This window comes from Rhineura floridana, chromosome 15, assembly GCF_030035675.1.
Source record: "Rhineura floridana isolate rRhiFlo1 chromosome 15, rRhiFlo1.hap2, whole genome shotgun sequence".
Classification (NCBI taxonomy): Eukaryota; Metazoa; Chordata; class Lepidosauria; order Squamata; family Rhineuridae; genus Rhineura; species Rhineura floridana.
In genome coordinates, this window is record NC_084494.1 from 20,485,412 (window position 1) to 20,505,983 (window position 20,572).

Sequence of the window (20,572 nt, forward strand, 5' to 3'; positions counted from 1 at the left end):
AATAAAAATAATAAAAAACATTTTTGCAGATAAAAACATTCTTCTCTCTGGTGATAACCGAGTTGCCAGGAACAGTCTCCTCCAGCCATCAAATATCTGAGTAAACAGGGATGTTTTCAGATTCCTCGTAAAAGTTGCTAACATTGGAGACAGATGCATCTCACTGGGGAAGGCATTCCACAAGCAAGACGACACCACTGAAAAGGCTGTGTCATGGGTCAGCGTCAATTGGGCACCCCCAGTGGTGGCATCACCAAGGCATTGTCACTCGATATGACTGACGCTCTCCACAACTTTCAGAATGACATCTCCGACTCTCTTTTCTTTTCTAGGGGATATATCCTATTTCCGAACATTCCTTTTCTGATCTTTTTGGAAAAAGTCAATCCTTGGATCCATTAAGCTCCATGGAAGAAATACTGGGGGACGGGCTATAGCAGGGGTGGGTAACCTCTGCCCAGGAGGCCAAACTTGGCCCACCAAGTCTCCCCATTTGGCCCGCAAGGCCACTTCCCCCAAGCTCCTCTCACTTCCCCGGCACCTGACATCAAATGTGATGTCTGGTGTGGAGCAGGTGGAGATGTGGATGCAGAAAGCAGGAATAACCCCCCCTGTGCTGATACGTGGGGAGCCCAATCCCACTTGGGAACTATCTCCCACACCCCTGTGGGCTAACTTGGACAGTTGGGCAGAACAATATGCCTGCCAATCACCTGGCATCATCATAACATCAGATGATTGACAGGTGGGTGATCCTGCCCACCTGTTGAAATAGGCCCATGTGGGTGAGGAAGAGAAAGATCTGGCCTGCTGAGCCAATAATTTTTCCTACCCTTGGACTATAGCTCAGTGGACATCCAGTGCCAGTCATGGTAGACAATATTGGGCCTGATGGACAAACAGTTTAGAGGAAGGGCTGTAACTCTGTGGTAGTCCCAGGTCTAATGCCTGGCATCTCTAAGTAGGGCTGGGAAAAGCACCTGCCTAAAATTTTGGAGACCAAGCCAGATGGACCAAGGGCCGTGCTTCCTGTGTTCCTACATTCTCTGTTTTATTGGAGGAAAAGCAGATATACTGGGCTAGACAGGGACATAGGAAGGTGCCTAATTGAGTCAGTCCATTGGTATATCTAGTTCAGTATTGTCAACACTGACTGGCAGTGGCTTTCTAGGGTTTCAGGCAGAAATCTCTCCCAGCCCTACCTGGAGATGCCGGGGATTGAATCTGGGACTTGCTGCATGCAAGGCAGATAGTTTCCAACCCTCTGCATGCAAAACAGTTGCTCTACCACAGAGCTGTGGTCTGTCCCTTATGCAAATATGTCCCTAGCTTTACTCAAACTCTTACGCATAGTTCTTTTCAAAGCTCAGCTCTTGAATGCGAATTGCATTCACTTCCCTCCTTTTCATTAGTGGGCTCATTGGTTAAAAAAATCACCATTGCATGAGAAAGCAATGACAGTTGGGTTTACAAATCATGGAAGACAAGCAAATCGCCATCTGGAATATCATATCATGGAGATTTGCAGAGCTGGGTTTAGCAACTTTCTTGCTGCTGTCAGTCAAAGGCTATTCAGTGGCAACAGTAGTGATGGTCAAATGGGGGGGGGGGTTGTAGCCTCTCTGTTTGCTGCTGCAAGTTGGTGCTCTTCTGTCATGATACCAAAACATGACTGAAATGAGACTGATAAAAATCATCCATCCCTCATTTGACAGTTCAGAGGCTGAGTTACAGTGTAAGGATCAAATCTCTACAATTTTAACTTTTTGCTGTTGGGGGTTGCAATCTTATACCTGTTTATTTTGGATTAAGTCCGGAAGCTTCAGCTAGTGCAGAACGCGGCAGCTAGACTATTGACGAGGACCAGTCGGTCTTCGCACATAACTCCTGTTCTAGCTCGGCTACACTGGCTACCTATTTGTTTCCGGGCGAGATTCAAGGTGCTGGTTTTGACCTATAAAGCCTTACACGGCGCGGGTCCGCAATACCTTGTGGAACGCCTCTCTCGCTATGAACCTACCCGTTCACTTCGTTCTGCATCTAAGGCCCTCCTCCGGGTACCAACCCATCATGAAGCCCGGAGGGTGGTTACTAGATCTAGGGCCTTTTCTGTGGTGGCCCCCGAGCTGTGGAATAGCCTCCCCGAAGAGGTATGCCTGGCGCCTACATTACTATCTTTTCGGCGCCAGGTAAAGACCTTTTTATGCTCCCAGGCATTTTAACCATTTTAACTATTTCAATTTTTAATTTTCAATCTTTTTAAATGTATTTTGTTTTTAGTTTGTGATGTTTTGTTTTTCTATTTGTGTCTTGTATATGTTTTCATTTTTACCATTATGATGTATTGTATTTTACCCCTGTTTGTTCACCGCCCTGAGAGCTATTTTGCTATGGGCGGTATATAAATTGAACGAAATAAATAAATAAATAAATAAATAAAGTTCTACTGAATCTAATAGGTTTATTTCTGCTTAAACATTCTGTAGCAGGGGTGAAAAACCCTTTTCAGCCCAGGGGCATCATTTCCTTTAAGGCAACCTTCAAGGGGGGGGTGCGGAGAGGATTTGCTGGTGGTGCTTGGGGCTAGACGCAAAAGTGGAGAGAGCAATGAATGCAAATTTTACTTTTGTACAATAGGCTTATTTCTGCACATACTCACACCCACCTCTTTCTGCTCCCTCCAGGCAAGCAAGAAGCATTCAAGGGCAATTCCAACCAGGCTAAAACATTCAAGGCAGGTGCAAAGCAGGGCCTGTGGGAAGCATAGCCTGGAGAAGAGGGGAATGGCCTGGGGAGAGTCCTGACAGTGTGGCCTGGGGGCCACATTTGGCCTCTGGATTCTCCATCCCTGTTATGTCAAATGCAGCGGCTAAGCTGCAACCGTCTGCACACTTACCTGGGAGCAAGCCCCAATGGAACATATTAGAATCTCCTTCTGAATAAATGTACACAAGATTGCACTTTTCATTTTAGCTTTCCTTTACATATATTTGTGTTTGTTTATGATGTGCTTAGAGGACTTAGAGATTTACATCCCAATTCGAACCACACTTAGGTTGAAGTTCCATTTTAATAAGATTTACTTCTGAAGAAATATACACAGGATTACAGCCATCGGCACATCTTGAAGCTGTGTCTAAACAGCAGCTTCCCCTCCCTCCACAATGATAGTGCTTATTAGGAATGGGTGTTGGGTGCTGCCAAGCTTAAAGCAGGAACCTGTGGATCACACACATTGGTTGCCTGCACCCAGAGGAGCAGCTGGTTAGAGGAGGGAATTACAGGCATACCAGCTGAGGCATATGATCAACACAAACCTAGTGGCTAAATATTGGAAGCAACAACAAATGCCAACAATGCATGGAATGGAAAGGGGATATGTAGCAAAGGATTCCTCTGATGGACAAAATTCTCATTGGAGTTCATGTCATGGACCCAAATCCCACAAGTTTTCTTTGAAATGGTGCTATCCCTTTATAGATCATTGGAATAGGTATGATCTTGGTGAGAATGTAAGAAAAGGTGGAGTGAATGCAGTCTACTTTGCTGTCTGAGATAATGTTTATTTTCTTTCTGTCTTTTGGAACAATATGAACTATATTAGAAAATAGGAAGCTGCTTTATACAGAGTCAGATCATTGCTCCATCTAGCTCACTATTGCCATAAGGGGTTGACTGGGATTAATCAGGGAGTGATTAATGCTTCACTGGAAGAGGGAGAGGTACCATCTGCCTTGAAGGAGGCAGTGGTGCATCCCCTTCTTAAGAAGACCTCCCTGGACCCTGAAGTGTTAAACAACTGTCACCCAGTGGCAAATATCTCCTTTTGGGTCAAGGTGCTTGAGAAGGTGGTGGCGGTCTAGCTTCAAGCATGCATGGAGGAAACTGATTACTTGGATCCATTCCAGTCTGGCTTCAGAGCTGGCCATGGCACTGAAACTGCCTTGGTTTCCCTGGTTGATGACATCTGTTGGGAGAAAGATTGGGGCAGTGCATCACTGCTCTTTCTCCTTGATATCTTGGTGTCTTTTGATACTGTTGACCATTATATCCTTCTGGAGTATCTCAGGAAGATGGGAGTTGGGGGCACTGTACTTTAGTGGTTCCACCTGTACCTCCAGGGCCACTTCCAAAAAGTAGTTATGGGAGGCTGCTGTTTGGCACCATGGGAGCTGTCTTAAGGTGTTCTGCAGGGTTCCATCTAGTCCTCCAAAGTATTTAACATCTATATGAAACCACCAGGAGCTGTCATTAGGAGATTTGGAGTGAGACATCATCAATATGCAGATGACACCCAACTCTGTATCTTTGTTCCATCTGAATTGGGAGAGGAAATTGATGTGCTGGATTGGTGCTTGGAGACAGTGATGGGCCGGAAGTGTGCCAATGAACTGAGGCTGAATCATGAAAAGACAGAGGTGTTTTGCGTCTAGAGTTCTCATGTCTGGGAGGTGGGAAGACAGCCTGTTCTGGATGTGGTTGCAGTCCCCTGGAAGGAGCAGGTTGGCAACTTGGGGGTTTGTCCTGGTTTTTTATCCATTATAAAACAAATGCAGATTCCTATCTGTTGTTCTCCAGGTGATGGCTCAAGAAGGTGTCCGTTCAGAACTGATAGCTCCAAGAGGAGCTGGAGCAAGCTCTGAACATTGCTTCTGCAACAGATAATGCCAGGTGGTGTTTGATTGGCCACAACATATTAAAAACCTCTCTGCCTGGTATTCATAGTATATATTCTAACCCAGTTAGGTGACAACTTTGTGCCTCTAACAAAGTAGTCTCTGCCCATGAAAGTTTAAGTAAAACTGCACCTCAGTCTGAATGGTTAGCATAGTCTCACCCTCCACCCCTTGGAGGAGCTTCTTTAGTTAAAGGAGCTTGGCCTGTTCAACAGCCATAGACTGTTATGGTGCAGGAGAGGTGGTGGTTCTGTTGGAGCTCCTGGACTGGAGAGTAGCAATGGAACCTAGGAAGCTGCCTTCTACTGAGTCAGACCATCAGTCCTTCTAGCTCAGTATTGTCTGTGCTGACTGACAGCGGCTCTCCATGGTTTCAGACATTCTCAGCTCTCTGTGGAAGTGCCAGGGATTGAACTTGGGACCTTCTGTATGCAAACCAAATGCTCCGTCACCAATTTTCTTATATTCTTACCCTTCTTAGGCCAGAAAAGTGTAGGTCAAATCTCTCCTTGCCCTGCTGGAACTTGTGGGGAATTGGGGGCATTTGGGGCTGGCTCTGAGGACAATTCTCTCTTTGGGGGATTAGGTGGTAGAATTAGAGGAAGAACCAAAGAGACAGTTGGACCCCTTTAGGCCATGTCACTGCCAGGATTTTGCTCCGAACACTGTGAATGGATCCCTTCTCAATTTCCTCTCCTTGAGCTGTTAGTCCACTGCTCAAGTGGGGTTCTCCTGTAGTTGGAGCATCCCCGTTACCAAGACTGAATATGCCAGCATTCCATTCCAGAGTATGACCATGGGAAAAGGCTCTTTATTATTTCCAGTGATGACTGATGGTCTGTGAAGAAACTAGTGAGAGGGCTGCCCCCCCCTTTTTTTTGGTCGGACCGAGGGCTCACATAAGCTCCTGTCACTGTGGTTTGTTCTTGCTTTACTTGAGTTCTTCCTGACTTCCCTTGGTTCTTCTCAGTATGAAAAATCATTTTACAATCACTCACATGCCGTTTTTATGTTGCATTTAGACAAAAATATGACTAAATTATGTCTTTAAATCTCTGAAATGGTGCTTAAAATGAGGAAGTTGCTGCTGTTCGTACTAAGTACGAACGTGCACTCTAGAAGCATTCTAGAGGTCTCCCATCACCCAAGGTCTTTTCAGACTAAATTACTTGCACATGGAATCAACATGGGAGTGGAGAGTGGGGTATGTGTGTGCTCCAGCCTCCATCATTGTGAGTTGAGTGCAGGTGTTTAAAAAGCCTATGCATATAGATCTGTATCTACTTAAGCTTCCATATGATTGGGATTCCTAATTGCATAGAGTTCTGAACTGGGTGGAAGTTTACATGCATAGACTTTCTCTTTTCAGATAATTTGTTGTGACTCATGACCTGGGGACCTTACAGTGCAGAGATGAAAATGAGGTTCAGGCTATTTCCCTGGGAAGGGTGGTGAGACAACTATCGGTACCTTATTCAGGGCCCTCCTGACTGGAGGTGATGACCCTGTCACCAACCTCTGATTTAGAGGCTGAATCGCCTGCAGTACCTCTTGTCTACCCAGCCTCACAGAAGATAAAGATTACAAAATGATATGAGGAGCCTTTAACCAGCCAGTTACTCCAGGGAGGTGAGCCTACCACACTTCAGCCCTGGTTGGTCTACATAAGGCTTTGGTTTGTTTCTAGCTGCTTGCAGAGACAACATCTCTTGTAGTTGCCTTGAGCTGTCCAAGGTCCTGTATATTTTCTCTACACTATTTGGTGTTATTTTCCTTATTGCAAAAAGTCTATTTTTTAAAAAGTGAGTTTGTTGTTCAAGAGCATCGACTCTGTGTTAATTACACACCCTAACTTAGTAGTGCAGGACTGAATCTCACCTGCAAAATAGTGACAGTCTGGAAGTGACCTAGGTTTCAGTTGAACATTTACAGTAAAGAAATACCTTGAGGTGAGAGCAGTTTCACAATGGAACCACTTGCTTATTTATATATTTTGGATCATGTACTATCCTGTAACATAAAGTTTCTTACAATAAATTGTGTGTGTGTGTGTGTACAATATAAATTTAAAATGAAATGAGGTGGTGGGCTGACCTTCACTGGAGGTCTTCAGGAAGAGACTGGGCAGTCATATTGTGGGGATGCTGTAGCTCTGCATTTCCTGCACTGAGCAGGGTCTTGACCTAGATGATTCAGAAGCCCTCCTTAAGCTCTTTAAAGTAGGCGCTGTGAGATAGGATCGATCAACCTTGGAAATATCTACAGATTGTATCCTTTGTGTGCTTCCTCTGATGTTTTCTGTGTCCTCTTAAGATTTGTTTTGGGTCTTTCTTTCTGGGCAAATGTACTGTTCTTCATACTGATGTTTCTTTTTGCCTGTCTTCCACAGCTGGCTGTACTTTTGAGGAAGATGGGGACTTAAACCAGTGTGAGTATAGCCAAGGTGTTGAGGATGACTTTGATTGGGAGCTGACTCGGAGCTACCTCCTGCCCCATCTGACATCTGATCTTCCTCATGGTGAGTTTGAACAATGAAGAGTCTTGTGACATCTTATAGGCTAAGAAATGTATCTGGCACAAATTTCATCAGCTAGAGTCCATATATGTGGTTACATGAAGTAGCCACCTAAGGATCAAGGAATTCCACAAGGCTCAAGAAATTCTGTAATAGGTGTATCACAGTGCACTATTTGTTAGTGGCTTGTTATGCAAAGTGACTACCAATACTGCTAAAAACACAAATAAATATATTATACCATAAAACAATAACAACCCCATGACAGCCACAGGAAACTTTTATAGCACATTAATAACAAACAATATCACCTTAGTCTGTCAAAAGCATGGGGGGAAAAGATGTCTTTATTTGGTTCTGAAAATATGTCAACAAAGATGCCAGGTGGACTTCATTGGGAAGCACATTCCACAGATGGGGAGCCACAACTGAAAAGGCCCTCTCCCTCGTCACCACCCTCCGAGCCTCCCTCAGAGGCTATGCAAACAAATACATAGGAAGCTGTCTTATATTGATTCAAACTATTGGCCCCTCTAGCTCAGTATAATTGACACTGACTGGCATTAGCTCTCCAGGATTTTAGCCAGGTAACATTCCCAGCCCTACCTGGCGATGCTGGGAACTGAGCCTGGGACTTTCTGCTTTCAAAGCAGATGCTCTACCACTGAGCTACAGCCCTTCCCCAAGATCAATACAGGGTCAAACCAAATGAATGCAAGATCCCATCAGGATGGGAGTGACCCACAGTCAACTAGCAAACTGTTTTGATGAACATGCACAGCATGATAAGTCAGTGTGCTCACCCTCCATCTTTGCAGAAATAGATTTTAGCTAAAGGTTCTCTAATATTAGAGGTTGTTTGTATGGAAGGTTCTTTTGCATACAGTTTGGTGCTTTGGCTCCAAATCCAGATATTTTGGAGAAATACCCCACAAAAGAGACAATCTGTTCCAGCTAGAGCTGAAATACATCTCTCTCTCTCTCTCTCTCTGTACCGCTCTTATGCAAATTCAATTTTTTACAAGCATCTTTAAATGAAGGTATTGTATATTATTCTCCTCTTTGGATTCCTTGCCTCTCCCATATTCCCAATAAGGGATGCTGTTGGATTTAGGGGTTTAAAAATAAGATCTAAAAGATCTAAAGGTACCTTCCTTAAAATTCATAATGCGTTGTAAGATGTATATTTTTAAAAGTATCCTGTAAAAGTGGATTTTAAATCAAATATGACACTGGTGAGAGTTGTTAGGAGACCTCTATTTCCCTCCTAGAGCTACAGTCTCCAGGATTCTTTGGGAAAAGCCATGGCTGTTAAAATGGTATAATAGTGATTTAAATGTATGGTGTGGACATGGCCTTAGTTTGAAACTGTTTCAGTCTCTTGTAGCACTGTGTTGTTGTTTTTAAATCCTGCATTATACTTTTATCTTCTGTTTTGATATTGGATTTTAATTAGTTGTATTCCTTGTTGTAAAGCCCACAAGCAGGACGCGACTGCAAGAACACTCTCCCCTCCTGAGGCTTCCGGCAACTGGTTTTCAGAAGCATGCTGCCTCTGACTAGGGTGGCAGAGCACAGCCATCATGGCTAGTAGCCATTGATTTCTTTCTGAATTGTTAGTGAGATGCATTAGATCAGCCTTCCCCAACCTGTTACCCTCCAGACGTTTTGGACTGCAACTCACCACTGGCCAGGCTGTGGCTGTTGGAAGTTGTAGTCCAAAACAGCTGGGGGGCAACAGGTTGGGAAAGACTGAATTATATCCTGGTTACAAGGAACAGTTCTAATATACATGCATACATTTTGACAAGGGTCTGGAGCAATTTGCTGCTGCATAAAAGTTTTTCAGATGACGTAAAGGTAGGGGAGATTGGTGATGAATAATGACGAGGACTTGGCAGTCATGCACAGCACTACATGGATTGCTTGGTAAGCTCAGCTTGTTCCAACAATACATGCATTAAGACAGCGAAATGCCAAGGTCATACATCTAGGAATGGCAATGTAGGCAATTTCCTGGGGTGGTGGTGGTTGGGTGGGAACTTTATCTTAAAAAGCAGAGCCACTCTGGAAGGGACTTAATGATCATCAAAATTTGGCATTTACAGAGTTTTCTCCCCCACCATACCAGGCATTTGTTCTCCCCAGCTAGCAATTAGTTTCTTCCCTACATGGGATGCCTTCTTCCATTCCAGCAGGGTTGCATTTGGAAAATGACCTTGGTAGACTTCTACGTTAGAGACAAATGAAGTTGCCACATGCAAGGTCATATTATTTGCCCAACTAGCCCAAAAGGATAGATGGGCCTCTGAAAGGCAGAGACTCTCCAAGACCTTAGGCTACATGGGCCTTTGAAAGGTGGAGATTCTACAGGGCCTTGTGGGTTATGCAAGAGAACCTCTTCAGACAATCTTAAGGGATGGGTAGAGTTATTTGGGAGGTGATGTTCCTTTATATACAATGGTCTGGACATTTATTTAGAACCTTTCTAAACAGTTTCATCTACAACATGGATTCCAGAGTGGTGCACATCAAGCATCAATTCAATATTAAAACATTTTTGTGAGCAAGGGGTGGGGCTGTGACCCCCCTGATGGCTCCGCTTGCCAGCCCTCTGCCAGCTCTGCCTAGTTTCCCACCGTGACAGCTCCCCCCCATTTGAATCCCCCCAATACCCCCCCATTCCCACCTATGCAGGCAGACACAAACATAAGCAGAGCGCTCTCCCTCTCCACCCCCCTTCCTCCTCTTTCCATATCCCCTTTACTGACCTATCCAGAGCTGGCTTGAGGCTGCTGCTGTCCTCAGAAGGAGCACCAAAACTGCAGCGCATGTCCTGTAATGTCTCCCGAGTGCAAGCACATACACACCTGTGCACTCTCTTACTCACCCCCTGGAAAACATCTGAAATGGGAGTCCACAAGAGAGAGGAGGTGGGTAGTGAGCCCACGGTCAGTTTTCTTGTGCAAGATGACTTGTGCACAGGCACGTGCAAAATAGATAAGCAGGCAGGCAGGAGGTAGAGATGTGGAGGTCTGGAAAAAAACCTGGAAAATGGGGAGATCCCTGGGTTTCCCCCCCAGTTTTTTAAAGGGACCCCCCATGGATTTCCCCCCTGTCCTCCCCCCAGGTGTTCATACCTCTAGTTGAGAGCCATATGGGGAGACAGCACTGGCCTTTGCACAAGCATGGTCAAGCTTGGTACAAGGAAGCATGATTACAATCTCGTACAGCTGTGGGAAATCTTTGGCCCTCCACATGCCACTAAACTACAATTCCTATCAGCCCCTGCAAGCATGGCCAAAGCGGAGAGATGATGGGAGTTGTAGTTCAGTGGCATCTGGAGAGTCAAACGTTCCTCACACCCTTCTAGTGCAAATACAGTACAGAGAGAAATCAAGACAATGTAATAAAATTTGAGAAATGTAAAGATTTCAACTGGCTACTGATCAGTTTCCAGGCTCAATTCAAGGTACTGGTTATTACATTTAAAGTAAAGTTAATAATAATCAGCACCTTGGATTGAGCCTGGAAATGGACTGGCATCCAGTGCAGATACTTGGGTCCCAGGCCATGAAGGGGTTTAAATGCCCAAACGAGCTAAGGATGGGCAAATAAGTCATATTTTGGACCATATAACTTTTGTATCTGTTCTTCCCTGTTTCTGCATTTATCTGTAATTATCTGTGATTTTGTTTAAATCCACACAAAAATCCACATTTATATACATTTTTTAAAAATATGCATCTGTTAACCTATTTGAGCAAAGAACTGCAATGGGGCATTTGGAAAGTGCAAAAGCTGGTAGAAAACTGGTAAAGCTGGAATTCTAAACTCACTTACCTGAGAGTAAACCCCACTGAATTCAATAGTACTTACTTCTGAGTAGACATGGTTAGGATTGCTCTGCCAGTTCCAATTCTCATGCCAGTCCCAGAAGTACTTATGTCAGTCCACACTGGAATTTACAAACACTGAATTTTTCAAGCATCTCTAAAACCACTAACTTGAATTGGGTCCCAAGCATACTGGCAACCCAGTATAGCTGACATAAGCCAGACTGGGGGTTGTATTCAACTAAGTCCTGCTCAGAGTTGACCCATTGAAATGAATAAATTAAGTTAGTCATGAATATTAACTACTACGGGTCTACTCTCAATAAGACTAGCATTGAAACTGCCCAGAGTTTCTTGCATTGAGCAGTGGGTTGGCTAGATGACCTCTAATGACACTCTCAGTTCTAAAATCCAATGTTTCTGTGATTCTGTGTGTGTGTGTCCCCATCTCCCAAGATTTATAAGGAGATGATTAGCTGTATTCTGCATTGACTGAAGATTCTGAGTCATCGTCAGGGGTAGCCCCATGTAAAGAAGATTCTAGCAGTCATACTTGGCAGTTACAAAATGCATGCATCAATATAGTGAAATAGCACACTACATGCCAAAATGGAGCTGTCGAGGACACTGTGCTGAATCCACTCTCATGTGGATTTGGCACTCACAAGACATGGTTGGGGAAAGGGAAATGACAGTCCCAAGTAAGCAAATGACAAATGTCCAGCAAAGGGACTCCAATCAGTGCACAATGGATGGTTTTCATAGCTGTAAATCCAGCAGCCTTATAGTCTCTCCATTATTTCTGCGAGATAAGACATCTGACCCAAGAAATGGAACCAAGGACAGCCCAGGATGATAAACTGCATCCCCAGTGATAAACCTTTATCACTATCGAAGGCTTTTAACCTGTTCTATCTGGGGGGTTCAGACCACGGTAAATATGCCACTTAGAGAAACCTTTGCTCATCCATAGCTGCTAAGTGCCTGTCTAGATACAGAGGTTTTGCTTTCACTTAGGAGGCAATATTAGGCAATACATAAATGACAATACATTGGTGATGTCACCAATCTGCATTTTATGAAAGTCCGCATTGCAGAATTTCCCTCCTTGTTGTTAGCGATGGGTGAACTCCTTCCCAACTTCAATTTTCAGTTGGTTCAACAGTTATGAGCATTGTTGAAGGACTCTTGTGGGGAGGGGGGACATACATTCTTCTCCCATCTCTGTAATTCTGAATGGACTTGCAATGCTCAGGGTTGGCATCAAGGGTTGGCATTGTTGGGCATCTGCCGAGGCCCACACCCCTGCAGGGAGCCCAGCTCCAGCCTCCAGGCTCTGCTGCTGCAGTTCCTTGTGACTGCATCTTGTTAACTTGTCCCTTTCCAAGTGCATGAGCAACAGCAAGAGGAGGAGCAGATGCCTTTTGTAAGCCAGGCAGAAGGGAGGGGGCTGGTCAATGATGAGTCAGAAGATGAGGGCTTGGACTGGGAGCCCCAGGAGGGGGAGGACAGTGGGATGGACTTGCAAGGTGCCCCAACCATCTCGGACAGTACAATTTCCCTTGCTCCCGATTTCCCTGCTGAAACACCACCTAGCTCAGCGGACACTCCCCAGTGGGTTGTGCCCCTACCTCCCGCCTCTGAGATGCAGACGGGCATGTCAGATTTCCCCTCCAAGTGCTGCCTAGTTTCCCATGTCCGAGCAGACTGTTAGGAGCCCCCCCTCCCTCAGAGGGGGAGCCGGAGTTCAAACCACCTTCACCCTGCACGGAGGCCCCAGAGGCAGGAAGTTCAACAGGGGAAGTTGAGGAGGAGCCTCTGTGAGTGCACGCGATCCAAGCCTACTTAAGCTGACTCGAGGGGGAGCCCTTTTGCTGAGTCAATGTCTTAGTGCCGTGTTAGCATGTTTAGTCAGTGTTAGTTTAGGACTGAAATTCCTAGCAAGCTTAGTTGCTGAGTGAGGGACACTGCTTTCAATGTATCCATAACTTTAATAAAAAGAGAAACAATCACAGACTCGTCTACGACTGAGTCTTTCGACAATGGGCAGGACAATGCTCCACTTTACCTTGACTTCTCCTTCTGGGTGGTGTTGTGTACTCTGCCTCAGGGTTCCAGTGGTGGCCTGAGGGGTGTCTCTTGATTCAGATGATGCACCATTCCACCCAATAATGCCTTCAACATTGCCTTCTAGGGCTATGCACTGTATTTGTACAAACCACAAATAACAAATCAAATAGGGCTGATTGGGGCCAATTTGTATCCTGTCCAAATAGGGTTGAAGCAGCTGCAAATCTCTACAGAGTGGATTAGTTTATCCTAAATCAGTTTGTAGAAATGTGTACAATTCTGTAGGTCCAAACAGTCTGTAATGAACCCAGACAGGGTGACTCTGAAATGGAGCAATTACAACATCATAAAAGAGATCATCAGAATGGGGAGAGAGGAAGGAAGGCTAGAAAGCTATCACTGCACCCAACATACTTCAATCACAATACTTGGAAGGGGTGGTAAGTCTTTAAATGCAGAAATCTTTGTAAGTTCTTTCTCTCAGAAATGTTTGGTGGGGCTTGGGTAGTATTTGTTCATCCTGTGTATAGCTGAGACTGGCACTGCTGGTCGAAGGTTACCCTGTTTATTAACAGGATTTATATACGGCTCAGTCACACTGTTCTCTGAGTGGTTTACAAAATAAGAACAGCATACAAATTAAATAATTAAAATACAGCCTAACGTTTTCAACAGCAGAGTAAAACAGAATAGAAAAACACCCTGTGACACTAAACATATGTAGTTTGCCTAAATTAAGTGAATTGAGAAGTTCTCAATTTCAAGGTATAGGAGAATCGGAGAAGATTTTAACCTGATGCTGAAAAGATTGCACAAAAGGTGCTAAGTGAGCCTCTCCAGAGAGGGCATTTTATAACTGAAGGGCCACCACCACCAAAAAAAAAGAGAGACCCTTTCTCCTGTATCCCCCCATCAAATCCTACTAGCCAGGGGCACTTGGAGAAAAGTCTTTCAAGGCGATCTCAGGATCAGGGCAGGTATATATGGGAGGGAGTGATCCTTTGGATACCTGGTTTCAAGTCATTTAGGGCTTTAAAGGTTATGGGAAGTTTTAATGTTTCATATCATAAATTTTTGTGTAATGCTGAGACTTTTACAAGAAAGGCTTTTGACAATACTGTAAGATCAGGAAAATTCTGGGTAGAGCAAGAGCTAACAGACTGCAATGAGAGTCCATATTATCAACGGTCCTGTGCCGTGAGCCTCCTGGCCTGCGGGCTGGAGCATTTCTCTAAAGCTTGGTTAGACAAGCTCAGGGCCCAAAATTGGGAGCATCAGTTGACTTTCCCACTGTTCCTGAAACATGCCATTTTGGATGTTTGCTTATCTCTGTTTGAGTGGGCCAGGAGTTGGACTAAATAACAGTCAAACTGAAATTTGATTCTGGATGTTCATGGAGTTTCAGTTTACATCCCAAGCTGCATAACAATGCTCAGGGGATAGAGAGACCTGGGGTGGGCACATTTGGCCCCTGTGCCTGAGATTTCCCATCCCTGCTCTGCAGGTTGGGATATCGTCCTGGATACCAGAGTGATGCTGCTTGCCTAGTGTGGCTGTTGGCTCTTTTCACAGGAAAGGACAAGAAAGTTTTCTGTCTAGACTGGGATTTTGCCTGAGAAACAATGGCTTTTGCTGGCTTGGATCTCAATTTGTTCTCGTCTCTAACCTCTTTTTTCTAGCTTGAACTCTCAGCTCTGGCTGCTGCTCAATTACTGCCTCCAACTCAGTGATCTCTTGGCAACCAGCCACAACACTCCAATGTACAGAACATGGCTGGCCCTTGCCCCCCCATAACAAAAGAAAAAATCACCTCACTCCTCTTATTCTGAATAACTGAAAGCTGACTTTATGTCTCTGCAATGAAAATATACACTGAGAACCAGCTTGTGAAATAGCTGTTTAACCCTAATGTAATTGTCGACAAGATAATTGTTTTTGGTTTTTTACTCTCCCAAAATTAGTTTTGAAGTAATTATGGAGCACCACAGGAATTTGAATTTCACATGCAACATGGCAGATCATTCCTAACGAGAAGACAACAGAATCTAAATATGGGCTTCTGGCTGATATCTAGCACTGCTTACAATGCAAGGCATGAATGCGCTGGAATGATTGCCCTGAAATACCATGTGCATATGTCCTATGTAGAATGGCCTTAATAACTCTGTAAGTTGGTACGATTGGGAACTTTGGCTCAGAAACTGGTAAAGAAATACTACTATTACTACTGCTAATAATAATAATTTTAAAAGACAGATCTGGGTTGATTGGGATTCCAAATGAAAGGCCCAAACCTAATGCTGTAAAGATTCTTCCCAACTGAAAACAGAATCCAAGTTATTTCTTTAGTCCATTTCCAGCTTCAAGCTGGAGCCCATGAGAATATTCTGCCCAAGTGTGACAAGGTGCAGGTCAGACAACAGAGACCCAGGACCATGGAGCGCTCCTTCTGCAACAAGCTTCAGATTGGCCCATTACCAGACTAGATGAGAAGCATGGAGGTTGGAGTGTTGCTCCAGAGTAACATCTATGGGATTGTCCTGACAGTGATTCCGTTGTCAGCATGGGAAAAGGGCTAGAGCTCATTAGTAGAGCATCTGCTTTGCATGCAGAAGGTTGCCGGTTTAATCCCTGCCATCTCCAGGTAGGACTGGAATGCCACCTGTGTTATATCCTGGAGAGCCACTACAAATCAGTGTAGGCAATACTAAGCTAGATAGACCAACAGTCTGATTCAGTATAAGGCAGCTTTCCATGGGTTATATCCTATGCTCAGAATAGACCCATTGAAATGAATGAAGAGGAATAAATTAGGTCCATTAATTTCAATGGGTATGCTCTTAGTTGGATATAATCCTATGCTTTTGTATTGAGATCGATTGACTATGGATGTTTTCGCAAGTGACTCTGGCACATCTGAACTTCCTCTGTGCTTTTTATATCCTGTACAAACACAGTGTGGGGAAGAATGTGGTAGAGCAACTGAATGGCCATTTATAGCCACTGCAAGTTTCTGTTCTGCTTAAGAGACCATTGAACACAGAGCTGATCCAGAACTGATGGGTGAAGCCTCCTTTAATCTCTTCAGCCAGAGAGCTTTTTTCACTTGCTATCATATTCCTCTCCTCTCCACCTCCCCCCACAAGTGGTCGTGTTCAGTTGCAATGGCGGCATAGTAGGAACGTTCCATCCTAAGCCACAGAAGTCCCCTTCATTTCCCCCCAGACTTTGAGAAATGGGACAGAAAAGCTAGATATAAGACCTGGGCAATGTGTCGCTGCAGTTTTTTGGGATTTGTTAGTGCTTGAGCAGAACACTCTATTGGTATGATGCAACCAGCTTTGTGTCACTGGAGAGAGCTAGGATCTCTGTGACTTTTTTTAAGGTTTGAGGGATAATCCTCATTTCCTGCCTCTTGGCTTGTTGGCTGTGAGTGGACAAGGAAGGCTGGAGGGAGCTGCTGCAGTCTTATCAGTCCTCCGCAGTCTATCTTAGCTGTTAGGTAGATGAAAAATATTTCACATCACTGTGGCCTCTCTTGGGAGCGCTTTGCATCAGAGACTTGTGGTCTTAGATTAAAATGAGTTTTTACTGGATATCTGCCAATTCCAGAGAGCACTGAATTTATTTGAACAGAGATTGGCTGTTGGCCATCGTTCCTCCAACTTCTTTTCCTATATTGTTTTATTTTTTGTTGTTGTTATTTCAGTTTGTGTTTCCTTCTCTCCCTTCACTTCATAAAGATAATTTGTCTTTTTGACTTTGACGGTTGCTCATTGCCCCCCCTCTTTAATTTAAAGGGATGATTTATAAGAGGTTATATTTTCATATGTAGAACATAAAGCAGACCTTTGTAACAACAACAAAAAACGCTTATGTGTCATAAGCCAGCAGCCTTTACAGGGAACAGAGAACTGAAAGAAAAAGGAAAGGCCAGTCCAGGTCTGATGTAAATGACCTTCATAAAAGCACATTCCAATTCAGGGATCTGTACAGTTTGAGAATCCTAATTAAAGGGCTCTCAACCCATGTGCTGGTCTTGACATTGACACAATGTAGACTGGATGGCAGCCAGGTTGGTCTGCAAATGATATGTATAAAGGGTGGCAGGGATGGTACCAGGTTTGAGAGGGTCCTAGAGAGATGCTTTGTGTGCCCCCTCATAATGCTGGTGGCTGCCTTTGGTAAGCTTACTAGGTAGTGGTAGCAGTCCCTTCTTTTGTTTATATCAACAGTTTTATTAATTTATTTATTTTCTTACATTTATATCCCACCGTTCTTTCATCATAGAACCCAAGGTAGCATATGTGATGTTCCCAGGTGATCTCCCATCCAGGCACTGACCAGACTTACACCTGTTTAGCTTCAGCAAGGTGGCCTCGCCTGCTTTCATACTATACCCATACAGTGGCAGGTACACTTAGAGGAACACAGGAAGCTACCTTAACACTGAATCAGAGCAAAGGCCCATCTAGCTCAGAACTGCTTACACTGACCAGCAGCGGCACTCTAAGATGCCTGATGAGATTTCTCCTAGCCCTACCTGGAGGTGCTGGGAATTGAACCTGGGACCTTTTCCATGAAAAGCACATGCTCTGCTTCTCAGCCACAGCCATTTTTATTTCCCCAGGATGCCTTCGGGCCCTGACATAGTGGGACCTAGCGGCACTCTGGGGGAGTAAAGATGGAACTGGCTTCAAATTTGCCTGGTGTTTCACTTTGCGATGTTATTGCTGTGCAATTCCTTAAAAAAGAATTGCCAGTGAGCCCTCGAGGACCCTCTTGGGGCTTGGGGACCTCAGCATTTGCCCAACCATGCTGGGAGATGGTGTATGGCTTAAGAAACCTTCATTGTGAAGCCAGGTCACGTGGAAATCTTTATGTGTCAATTAGGGATGGGATCTGTTGGCTGGTGCATTCCATCAACCTAACAGGCTGGTATCAATTTGAGTTCATTCTTTGTCCATTATCTGCTTCTTTTGCCAATCTGTTTTTCCCTTGCAAACAATATTGATTTTAATATCAATGCTTTTCAAGGACATATCAATATTTTGAAAGGAAATATAGATAAATGAAAGGAAATATTGATATAATTATTTTTGATATTTTAGAGGTGGCTTTCTAAAAAAAGTTTTCTAAAACAGCCATGGAAAATTGCTACATAAAATTCCAATTTGCAATAGAGAATAAACAAATTAATGGAAAATTAGGTACAAAATCTGAATTGGGAGGAATTCTAGCACATCCCTAGTGTCGGTGCATTACATGTTTTAATTTATCATCTGAATTACACCTGAGCTCTAACTTGTGCCATGTTAAGAACTGCCAATGAAATGCCTGTTTCTCTTCAAGGGATGTATTCATTCTAATGCTAAAGTCAAAATACTCTTACTCCATTGTAGAGAACTAGAACACAGAGATGGAAAACTGAGGCATTGTTTAATTAGAAGTCAGTCAGGTGTTTATTATGGCAAAGTGACCCACAAAAGAAAACACAAGGTATAAAATCACAGCCACAATAAAACCAAATATTTTTTAAAAGGGCAAGCTAAGAGCTAACAATCACAGTAGGTCTAAGAGATATGACAACATTCAGATATTTTGTCACCTGCTTGGTAATAAATGTATTGGTCTCCTCAAGGAAGATGCTTAGAAGGGTCTCTAGAGATCAACCAGGAAACCATTTCATAAGAGCATATATTATGTGTTCTCTGGCCTCCTGATTTAAAAAAAAAAACTACAGTAAAAGAACACATGAGACCGTTTAATTCTCTGAGTGGTTACACAGATGATATCTGTCTTGAAAGGGAGTTCTAGAAAATCTGCTGTCTAAAATCTTTGAAGGTGAAATATTAATATGGGTCAATAATAACCAATAGCTGTGTCAACCCTGCAATTTAGCAGGGTAAAGCAACCTGCTTCAAGCCACATCATGCAGGGAGAAAAATGAAGGCAGGAGCTGGTGTCTAAAGGGTGCACCAGAACTTTTTAAAGTGTTGGTGGAAGGGCATCGTTTGAGTCTGATCCAGGCAGCAAAATGTCTTGGGCTAGTAGTTCCACACATTTAGAAAATGGGGGACAAAATATAAAAGGTGGAGAAGTCTGTTGTAGTTCACCGCTTCTACACTCTCCCTCTATTTCCATAGCCCAAAGAATGGGGAACCTGTGACCCTCCATATGATATTGGACTACAGCTCCCATCATCCCTGACTATTGACTTTTTGGCTGGGGCTGATAGGTGCTGGAGTCCAACAACATCTGGAGGGCCACAGGTTCCACCATCTCTGCTACAGCATTTGGTTGTAGTCACTGTTAGGTACAACATAATGGATTCAGTAGTAGATACCACATTTGAATTCACCATCTGCACCTAGAAATCATGGAGCATTGTATCCAAAATAGTGCTATGTGAACGTTCCATCAGCGCATGGATTGCTGCATGTGCAACAAAAAGGCCTATGCCTATCTTCCCCCTGCATATCCCCTAAATCTGTTTTAGGGGTTCCCCCAACTCTCCAGAGCAGATTTGGGGAGCAGGGAGGGAAACGTTCTATTGCCAAGCACAAATCCTTCACTGGTTCTGTTAAAATTGGTTCTCACCCTGAGCGATTAATAGGGATGGGGAAGAAATTCGATTCAGTTCACATATATAAAGGTGTATCTATCAAATTTGCACTTTCCAAAACAATATGAGAATCAAAACACAGGCATCCTTTAAAATTCCCACTTATCTAAACTTTGCCTTGTAGTTTTCCAACTAATGTTTACAAAAATGCATATATTAGGTGAACATGTGTATACAGTTGCATATATTGATGAAAATAACATACAAATAAAAGCATTATATTAGGAGAAATGGTTTGTCAAAATGTGTTCGCTAGTCAAAACTGCATGCAAATATGTGTTTATTTGCCACCCTGGGCTCCTGCTGGGAGGAAGGGCGGGATATAAATCAAATAATAAATAAATAAATCAGGAAAAATGCACTAAAATGTTGAATAATTTTCATGAGGATTTTTTTTTTAAAAAAATGCCAATTGCTGCAAAACTGAATTTAAGATTGGAAAAATGAGAAACTGAGATAAACAATATTGACAGATCCTTCTATCCCTAGTGATTATTTTGTTTTTAATGGTACCTTCTCTGGGTGCAAATTGCTTCTTCAGTGCATTCAGCAAGCTGTGCACATTAATCCAGAGGTTTTTTCAGAATAATTTCCCCCCACCCTACTGCAATTCTAATTTGTAAGTCTTGCAATATTTGTATTTTTTTCAGTACTTCATTGAAAATAGAAATGGGAAACCTTTAGCTCTCCAGATGTTGCTGAGCTGCAACTCCCATCAGCCCCAGCAAGCATGGCCAATGGCCAGGGATGATGGGAGTTGTAGTTCAGCAACATCTGGAGGGCCAAAGGTTCCCCATCCCTGGTTTAAAGGATTGCTTATGCTGAACTTCTTAGGTTAATCTCCAGCATC

General features: G+C 43.6%; 1 protein-coding gene across 6 annotated transcripts in view; it reads left to right on the top strand.

The window, feature by feature from the left end:
- The window catches only part of PTPRU (protein tyrosine phosphatase receptor type U), a 580,511-nt gene that overhangs the window by 231,616 nt on the left and 328,323 nt on the right, over window positions 1-20,572 (top strand). For all 6 annotated transcript variants that reach the window (XR_009759096.1, XM_061596132.1, XM_061596131.1 and 3 more), the window contains one exon: window positions 7,066-7,194. Coding sequence is in view for 5 of the 6 variants with exons in the window: in XM_061596132.1 (XP_061452116.1) it covers window positions 7,066-7,194 (129 nt within the window). In the remaining variant the exon portion in view is untranslated. The remainder of the gene's footprint in view (window positions 1-7,065; window positions 7,195-20,572) is intronic.